General features: G+C 41.4%; 1 protein-coding gene across 5 annotated transcripts in view; it reads left to right on the forward strand.

Annotated features, from left to right (window-relative positions):
- LOC101910375 (core histone macro-H2A.1) overlaps nucleotides 1-9,414 on the forward strand; it is a 47,217-nt gene extending 37,803 nt beyond the window's left edge. For 4 of the 5 annotated variants that reach the window (XM_055811772.1, XM_055811774.1, XM_055811773.1 and 1 more), the window contains exons 7-9: nucleotides 948-1,037; nucleotides 3,992-4,166; nucleotides 8,689-9,414. In XM_055811772.1, the coding sequence (XP_055667747.1) occupies nucleotides 948-1,037; nucleotides 3,992-4,166; nucleotides 8,689-8,854 (431 nt within the window). In that variant the 3' untranslated portion in view covers nucleotides 8,855-9,414. Of the gene's footprint in view, nucleotides 1-947; nucleotides 1,038-3,991; nucleotides 4,167-8,688 lie in introns of those variants that run through there. The other variant, XM_055811776.1, reaches the window with a different exon arrangement.
- Nucleotides 9,415-9,705: the final 291 nt, after the last annotated feature.

The raw sequence follows: 9,705 nt of genomic DNA on the forward strand, positions 1-9,705 counted from the left end.
AGTTTTCAAAGTAATATCTCAAATCAGAGCCTTTATGATATCACTGCTTTTTACTTATCTACCTTTATAATTAATATGCACAGTGCAAAATTACGTGGGGTGCTTATGTAGTTAGGAAAATGCTTTCTTGGGCTGTTTCTTTTTTTATTAATAATATTTAAAACTAGAGCTGCAAAATAAGATCTAAACCATTTAGTGATGGACTGCCTTTGTAAACAGCATACCTTTTGGTTGCCCGAAACACTGCACAGCTCTTTTCCTCCCAGAATGACTTTGTCCAGCTCCTTAGCTGTAGTTAGAGAAGTTCATTGGAGGAATATGTTCCTTAGAGATTCTCCTTATTTCTGAGGCTCTTCCTCTTGGTTAAAGGTGGCTCAACAAGCTGGGCAGTTACCAAGTAAAGCAGCCCGCTGCACTCACGAGACTGTTTCATTCCTGGTGCCACCTGTTGGGGTCAGGGACCAAGATCAGGTGAGTTTCAAATTCTTATTGTGGCAAATGGCTCTTTAAAACAATTTGTAAGAGAGGGGAAATGAATCTTAGGGGAAGGAATTACGAACCTTCAACCACTCTTGAGCTAGCACATTCTTCTGGAACATTGCACACTAACAGATGCTCATGATAAGGAAGGAGGCAGGGATGTCATGTCAGATGTTTTGACATTAAAATCGGAGTCTGAGAATGTTAGCAAGGGATACCTATGTGAGGTTTTTGGGTTTTTAGGATTGTCTTTTTTTGTTGGTTTTTTTTTTCTTTTTTCTGTTGTTGTTGTTGTTTTTTATGACTAGCTAATTCTGAAGTCCCAAAAGGTTTAGATCTTACTTTGCAGTCCCCAAAAAACGTTTGGGCAGAAAACTCAAAAGCGATGTAATAAAAAATAATGATGAGTCACATGTCTGCCATGAAAACCTGGGATCAGGGGAGTAAAATAACAATTCTCTGTTCAGGGAGCACTTTGGAAAAGAAAGGCGGCAAGGAGTTTGTGGAAGCTGTCATTGAGCTTCGCAAAAAGAACGGGCCGTTGGACGTAGCTGGAGGTGAGGTTGTGCGCTTCGGAAACCTGCAAACAATGCTGCGGGCACTGGCTTCGCTGTCTGTGGCAGCCGTCGTTGCAGTCAGACAGCCGAGCTCCTGCTAGTGCAACATTCTAGATAGGTTCGTGCTGCCTGCAGACAGCTTTTATGGGTTACATGGTATTTGTATTCTCCAAAGTTAAAATACATGTGCTGCATCTTAAGTGACCTTTACCAAAGCATCTGGGAAATGGTGTAGTGATGTAATATTCCAAGTAAAAGTGGGCTATTCACAGGTACGTGCGTACACAACAAATGTTGATTATTAAGGGCACAGTTCAGAAAAGCAATTAATGAGATGCTTATTTTTCAGAACAGTTGAGTCCAACTCTGTTAAACATCTGCTTTGCTGAAATGCCGCTGACTTTCACTGAACTTAAGTACGTGCTTAAAGTTCAGCATCTGCTTGGGTACTTTGTTTAATCAGTGCCAAAATCATCACTATAAAAGCTTACAACTTTTTGATGCCTAGTTATCAAAATTTATGTAATATCTGAGAAAAATCTACTATATGAGTAATAAAGTTTGGTAATGGCGATATATAATTTTACACCATCTGTGAATTTGCTGATACATGTTGTTCATATAGAAGGCTGATTCTGCCATCTGTGTTTATGCTATAAAAATAAATACAGTGTGCGCAGTTTTGTAAACGAATTCTAACTAAAGCTGAAGGGGATATGTAAGATTTCAGCTCTGACAGGAAAAATTACAATTGTTTACTTCTGGTGCTTAATACTTTTTTTCTCCCCTTGCTTTTTAAAATTTTTAATAAGTTTTTCTTGGAGTTCTTGTTCTGCAAAAATGTGTAGAATCAATTACCTTTTTTTTTTTTTCCGCCTGCTTACTTCTCTAGAGTATTCCTTATCATCCCTGACCAAACTGCTCACAAATAGGTTGCAAGTTGGAGAGAAAAGATTTTTATTTTTTTTCTGAGCTATCAGTGCATCCCTCAGATCTGAGGGCTGCTTGGCAGTTTCACACCGTGCAGAGTTCTGCACTACTCTGGGAGAAACTGGCTGGTAGAGACTTGTCGGAGGGCTCTAGAGAAGAATCGATACACATCGTTTCAGGGTGTACGGATAGCCAGTTTTCAGATTTCTCAGTTATACGGGTATCCCTTTAACCTACCCATAACCAGGATCCTTACCTGGCATGTAATCACGACTAGCACAGAACGTGTCCATGGGCGTCTCATTCTTTTTTTACAGCTCCCCCTTTCAGAGCTTTTGCATTTGAAGTAAGGGACAACTGCTCTTGGTAATTAACAGTTGTCCTCAACAGAATCCTAATGAGTTAATTAATGACTACCCTAGAAAACACTCCCTGAGATATATTAAAAGTTGGCGATGCATATCAATACAGTATTTTATTCTTTCAGGATGAAGATATTATCCACATTTCACATCTGACTAGAGATATGTCAGCTGCTTTTAATAGATTTTTCTTGGATTTATGATGTATTCTGAGTCTGCCAACATTTTAGTTGCACATTATGACAAATTAACATTGCCTAACAGAGGCTATTCAACATGCTGAGAAACTGCAGACCCCTAAGAACAGGAACACTTGCACTGCCGTTGTCCTTCAGCATGTACCCTTCTGATCAACTTCTGGTCAGAGTGCTGTGTGACAAAGTCTGTTTTCTCTTTCCTGCAGCAGCTACGGGGTAGTATCCATATGTGATGATTGTGCTCCAAGAGTTATTTCTACGATACTTAAATAACAAAATGCCTCATAAACATTCCAGAATGGAGCAGAGGATTTCTGGCCTCTAAGCACCTTTAACAAACCTGATTATTTTTCTTTTTAATTATTGCTATTTTTATTACTATTTTAGAAGACATAAGCTGCCATTTTATACCTACACTTTTGTGGCCGTGTCAGATTATATCCCAAAGTGTGCGTGACAGGGGGCTGACTCTCTGAAGTATGCTCTTGTGAGATTTTGACTAGGTGTTTTTCTTCCCTCGGCTTGTGATTAGTGTGTTTTTCTTCCCTCATTTTTTTAGTAACAAACCTTTTAGTCCCCACATGTCTATGGTATATGGTGGTGATAGTATATAATTAGCATGGTAGAAATTCTGCTTTTTTTCTTACGAGGCCTTGTCTGTTGGTATAGGAACAGTGTGAATCAAATATTATAAATCTATAAATGCATCCTCTTCAACTGTCTGTCAAGAATGTGATGAAAGAGATAAACTAAACCCAGCATTGTTAAAGTGGTCTTGGGTGACCCATACACAAAAAACCCCGAATAAGACCAGGCCCAAAGTCTTGAAATCACGCAAAATGTCTTCTTTACAGTTACTCAGAAACAAAGCTGGAAATAAGGCAAAAATCTTAATTCACCTCTTTCCCAGCCTTCCTTACCAGTTTGCAGAGCACTAACAGCTCTGAACTGATCTGGTTTGGGCCACAGCGTGATCAGAAGCTAGGGAAACAAACTGTATTTAGCAGCGGTAACTAAAGGTCAAACAAGTCTTAACTCAATGTGACTGTCCAGCATCCTGATATTTACTGTAGCTCTGCAATAAACTGAACCAAAGCCAGATCATCCCCTGAACGGGTTTATGTTCTAACAGATTACTGCCTTTTTCCTTACACGTTACGCAGGTTCACACAATCCCCAATAAAAATGTGTTTCCTTTGATGTCAGCCACGAATTCTTGCTTTCTCTAAAATAAGCTCGATTATAGCTATGATTTATAAATTGCCACAGCAAAGTGCAGCTGGAAATGGAAAATACAAAGTCTCTGTAATCATGTTGTTATATTTTAAGGCTTCAGATTTGTAATCTAAAACATTCACAGGGGCTAAAGGAATGTCTGTCAATTGTTTGCTATTTTAATCATGTATGCACTCTTTTAATCCTAAGGAGAGGAAAGCAATTAAGTTTCACTTTCGGTTCTCACTAGCTGTTGTCAGTGCTGGCCATGGATTGCCTGCGAAATATGTGATCCACTGTAACAGCCCGGGTTGGGGATCAGACAAGTGCGAGGAGCTGCTGGAAAAGACGGTGAAGAACTGCTTGGCTCTGGCTGATGAAAAGAAGCTGAAATCAATCGCGTTTCCTTCAATTGGCAGTGGCAGGTAAGGCTGTTACACAAACCTAGTGCCAAATAGGTCAAGTGTTCTAAGTGCCATCTCACATGTTCCAAGTCCTTTCTCATGTACAAAAGCCATTGCTGCAATGCTGACTTTATTCTTCTTCCTTTAAATCAGTTCCCAAAGTGAAATCATTCTTCTAGGTTGGTTCGTCCAGGCTGCGCATGGAGCCTGCAGTATTCTCCTGAATACTAGTTCAGCTTTGGCAGGTCTTGTAGTGATCCCTGCAGAGTCTTAAAGCATGCAAATAGGTTAAAGAGCGTAAAACAGACTTTTTAAGAGGCTATTAAAAGACTTATTTCAGGCTATCGATTTGTTCATATAAATTGGGGATGTGGAGGAGAACATGAAGAAAAAGGGTCTATTTTACCTAGGTTTATAATTAAACTTAGTGTGACAACTGTCTTAAGGTGGCCAGAAGACGTGGGTTAGTGTTTGTTTAAGCAGCAAACGTGAAGTGCCTTGTTTCTTAGGATTTGCAGAGTCACTTCAAAATCCCTAAGCTGAATTCCATGCAGTTTATATCATGGGACTCTTTTATAAAAAAAATGCCTTAAAAGCTTTTCCAAGGTCCTTGAAAGCCAAACTAAAGTTAAGGTCCTCTGGCTTTGTACAGGATGCCTTTGAAAGCTGGATCACATCCTTAAGAGTGTGAACACGGACTGCACTTCCAGTGTGAGGCTCTTGGGTTTGGGCTGGGGAGGAAGGTTTGGAACACTTGGCCCTTAATGATGGCTCAGTATGAAGACCAAGGGCCAAATCTAGGCTGCAATTACACGGTTGTGTATTTAACCCTGAGCAACTGCCCCGTTTGAATTTGCCATGAAAGGAGTTGGCTGAGGTACAGCGGGAATATTCTTCCCGTTGTGCTGCATTGCAACACATGATTAATTCCTGCATATTCTGTGGGTTAGGGCAGAAAGCAGCATTTGAGCTTGTGGGTGAACAACAATAAAGAAATAGAAGTTTCAGTAGGATAATAAATTTAAGCAACTTGCATCAGACAAAGTTCCAAGTAAGTCTAATTTGCACGAATGTGATTTTAAGGATATAACATGAGCAGACATTGTGGAACAGTAGAGAAACACAGCGGAGGGTTCATACTAACCCACTGAATGGGCTGTCAGCTTCACAGGCTGGTCAGTACAAAGAGCCACTCTCAGTTGCTCTTAGGAGAAACCGTATTCCTCCATGGACTGTGGGGTGACTATGGAGATGGTTATGTAAAAGCGAGGCTATGTAAATCGTCTTCCTCAGAGCTCTTTTTTTCTGGATAGCTCCCAGCGAAGAACCATTCTCAACCTTTGTCGCGAAGTAGTTGGTTGGTACTGGAAGATGATGAAACCCTGCATAATCATTAGATTGGCATTCCGTTATGGAATCTGGTTACTGGCAGGCAAGATCTGGTTACTGACAGGCTAGAGCTGTGGCTGAGTTCTCAGCTTGGCACACACACGTCATTCTCCCTCGAGCCAGTTGAAGTGGGGCTTTTAAAAGATGGAGAGGAATCAAAAGGCCTTGAGAAATAGATGCAGCTTTGTATATTCCCTTTTTTCTCTTAACTAGAGATATCCAGGCACAAATTAATTTTGGAGAGAAGAGATTGTATTCTGATAATACTCTTTACTTGTTTTTAGGAAGTCAGAAGCATTTAAGAAAAAATAAAAGTAAAGCTTTTAAAGACAGCAAATGCCAAAGACACCACATGTATGCAGCTGTTCTAGTACAGACATCTGTCAAGCAGACATCACTCAGTAAACCCACATAAACAGTTTCATTCTCTTTTATAGTTGAGGAATGGGATTACATGAGGGCAGTTCAAATAAATCACGGGGGGAAATAAAATAGCATGCTTGTAGCATTCAGTGGGCCAGATGCTCAGCTACAGCCAGCTTGTGGGAAGCACAAGTTGGGTGCTGTACAGAGGTAGCCTGGAGTTCAGTCTGGTAGGGCCCGCAGGAGAACAGGGAAAGGAGAGGTAGGGCCTGAACATAAAGTCATCCTCAGAGTAGGGATTTCCCTCAGAGGCTCTGACTTTGATCTGGTTTGACACTGGCTTGGCTAAAGTCTCAAACTGCCTGTTCACAAGAACTTAACCAGACCAGTAGGCCGACGCAAGAGGCTTCTGTTTCTTGCAGCCCACACATGGCCTTTGGGTCAGCACCTTTCTTCTGATTTTTCTGCTCTGTCTCTTTCCTTTCTTTTGGGAGAGTGGTCCTAAACAATGTGCTTTAATCGGCTTCCCTGTGTGCACGCCTCCCTTTGACCAGGCTGCTCTTCTTTCCTTTGTCCTGCTGTGACCACCCTGCTGCAGCTCTACTGAAGTGGCAGTTGTATGCCCTCGGAGTCCCCTGGCAGCAATCCAGAAGTGGCGTACACACTTAATTTTGATTCTGGCCCGCATGACAATTTCTGCTCAGGAGCAACATTCCTTAAAGATCTGTCCAGTGTCTGCCAGGATGCAGCATTCATAAGTAACGAGCAAGCGATCGGATGTGGAGGCATGCTGAGTCCGTGGCTTTTTCTCTGTGCAAACTGACAGTAGGAAGTAGCTCCTGTGTCTAAACTGTGCTCTCAGTTGATTATCTTGTCACACCGCTGATTCTCCCTGACCAGCTCATTTGGCTCTGGGAGAGTACAAGGTTTTCTCACAATGCTCTTTCCTTCTTTTCTTTTTTCTTTTCTTCTTTTCTTTTTCCTTTCCTTTTCTTCTTTAGTACCAGAAAAAATTGGGCATTTTCAGAAAAGAAAGAAACAGCATGAGCTATTTCATGTCATCATTTTTGAAATATCACAAGCATTATCTTCAGGCAGCATGTATAATATCACATTACAGGCAGCACTACCACAGAATTGCTCTCGGAGTGTGTTTTATGGTAAGGTAATGTGCAGTAAGCAGACCATGACACAGGCAGTTGCCTTTCTCATTTTGTGTCTTGCAGCATGTAATGAGAGGGAGAGTACAACAGCATTTTATCATCAAGGTTTGGCGCTTCAGTGAGCAAACGCTAAGCGATGTTGTACCTGTTAGTGCCAGAGGTGAATTTAGCCAAGTTGCTTGGAATTGCTGAGGAAACTCTGAGAAGCTCAGCCATCTGTGTAATCTGTAAATTGGTACTAGTATTAATAGTACACACTTTATAATGGAGTATTGACCGTTGTTTACCTGTAGGTGCATGTCAAGGAACCAAGTGCTCTTTCAAATTCTGTTTGGGTCCTACTCACAACCTTCTGACCTACTCAGTCACCTTCAGACTGAGCGCTGCTTTGCTGCAATGTGTTTTACCGTGGCTCGTGGAGCACTCAGGCTTTGGCCGGGGTGAAGCCGCGGCCTGGGTGGTAGCAGCACCTCAGGAGTAACGCAGCAGCAAAGCTTATGCCACATTCAAAGTAGTTACCAGCTGTAATTTCAGGCGTTTGCCATGACCTAGAAAACTCACAGTTGAGGTCATGGCTTTGTTCAGACCATTTTACTTGTGCTTGACCTGTTTTGAGATTAGATGAAACTTTCAGACAAGAGCTGCTAGATAAAAATGTGAAAAAGCTTGTAAGAAGGGTTCCCAGATTCAGCACCGAGCTTTGAAATTCAGTCCTGCACAGTTCTGGCATCTGAGAAAAGCAGCAAGGTTGGTTTGTTGTTTGAAAGCAGATGTCTTTCAAGATATTTTTCTTAGGACTGTACTTATATTGAATCAGCCTGTAATTAAAAAGCTTGTGAGGAGCATCGGAAGTGCTGCTGAGGTTGGCTTAGGAAAGCCACCAAGTCCCTTAAAGCTGTCCTCAGATCTGGCACAGCTACTTTGGCTTCCCAAGCCCGGTAAATTTAGACTGAGCCCATCTGGACAAGGCTCACTGTGACCCAGGAGAGCAGGCGTGCTCACCTTCACTCACCCTGCTTCACTTTTCCTGCCTCGTTTGACATGGTAAGGGTGTTGCCAGTGTTCTTTCTCACTGCCAGACTGCTAGAACTCATTCTGTCTTCCTTTTCAGTCTGCAGCAAAGCTCTGCAAGTACCTTTTAAAATTGTATGCTATATTATAAACCATTTTGTACTTCATGTCTTTCCATTCTTCATTTTCAATCTCAAGTTCTCTGTCCTTTTTTACCTTTCTGTAATGGTTAGTTTGCTTTCAGGATGAGTTTGACTCTAACGTGTGTGCTGCTTTCCTGAACGCTTCGTGCTGTTGGTTTACTTATCTGTTAAATGAGAATAATTGACGCACCAGATATTGCGATGCTCAACCCAATAACGTGTGTGGACTCTGTATTCATATTTTGGGAATGCTTTTCTTCTGTTTGAACATTGTAAGCCTTGCCTAGACAAACAAATTTGTAACTTCTAATTCAGGCTTTGTGGCCTGAATTTACTTCTAATTCAGTAAACACTGGCTTTGTGGCTTTGTTCACCGTGCTGTGGTAGGGAAGCAGCGGAGCGTTCCTGCAAGGTTGCACCAGGAGTCCGTTCAGCAAGTCTTGATTTTCTCTCTGTTTTTGTCTCTCCTTCCAGAAACGGCTTCCCAAAACAAACAGCTGCTCAGCTGATCCTGAAAGCCATCTCCAGCTATTTTGTGTCAACAATGTCCTCTTCAATCAAGACGGTGTACTTTGTGCTCTTTGACAGCGAGAGTATAGGGATATACGTGCAGGAAATGGCCAAACTAGATGCCAACTAAGCCTAGAAAGCTACAGTACCAGCCCCCTCTTCTACCCCTTGTCCTCCCCAAATCCTTAACTCATTGTGAAGCAGAGCATCCCTTATTTTAAATTTTGCTCATCGAGGGGAATAAAGGTGGGGGTTTTGTTGGTTTTTTTGTTTTGTTTTTGTTTTGTTTTTACTTTCTAAAATGTTTTATGTTGGCACTGATAGTTGGCATTACTGCTGTTAATGCACTGTATACCAGGCATCGTCTGAACTTAGTGTAAACTAGGAGATTTTATAGTTTTATTTTAATGAAGTATCGATCGAAGCAGAAAGCTATTAGGAGTATGTAGTCTTTTACTTGTGAAAGAAACAGGCCAACCCTATTTTGTAACTGTGTTGTGGTGCTTTATCAATACATTGAGTGGCGTTCCTTTCATTTTTTAAAAGAACAGATCCTATAAACCTAATTTGTGTTTGTTTATTGTCTTAATGATAAATCTGGAAGAAAAAAATACAGAAACCCTGTTGTCCTTAATTATATTTACAATTTTGAAACTGTGTGAATTGATTTAGTAAAATGTTTGAACTGTTGCTGTTGGTGTACTTGAATTAATTTTTCCCTTAAGCCTTCTTTCTCTAAATTCTGTAAAGTTAGCTATGAGAGGGATGATGAAACACCAGATCTGAAGCAGCAGCCTGGAGATACTGGGCCTCTTACCTGTGCTGGGTGGATGCGCCGTGCCCAGTGGCACTCACAGCCAGCTGTTTCCAGTGGGCATGCAGACTTCCCAGTTGATGCTTCAGATCCTTCTGTTCAGAATCTGGCTGAATTGGCAGTTTAGTTTGGGAGGCTGAAGCCTTTTAGATCAATCAAGGCCTAGG

Source organism: Falco peregrinus, chromosome 8 (genome assembly GCF_023634155.1).
Source record: "Falco peregrinus isolate bFalPer1 chromosome 8, bFalPer1.pri, whole genome shotgun sequence".
Lineage (NCBI taxonomy): Eukaryota > Metazoa > Chordata > Aves > Falconiformes > Falconidae > Falco > Falco peregrinus.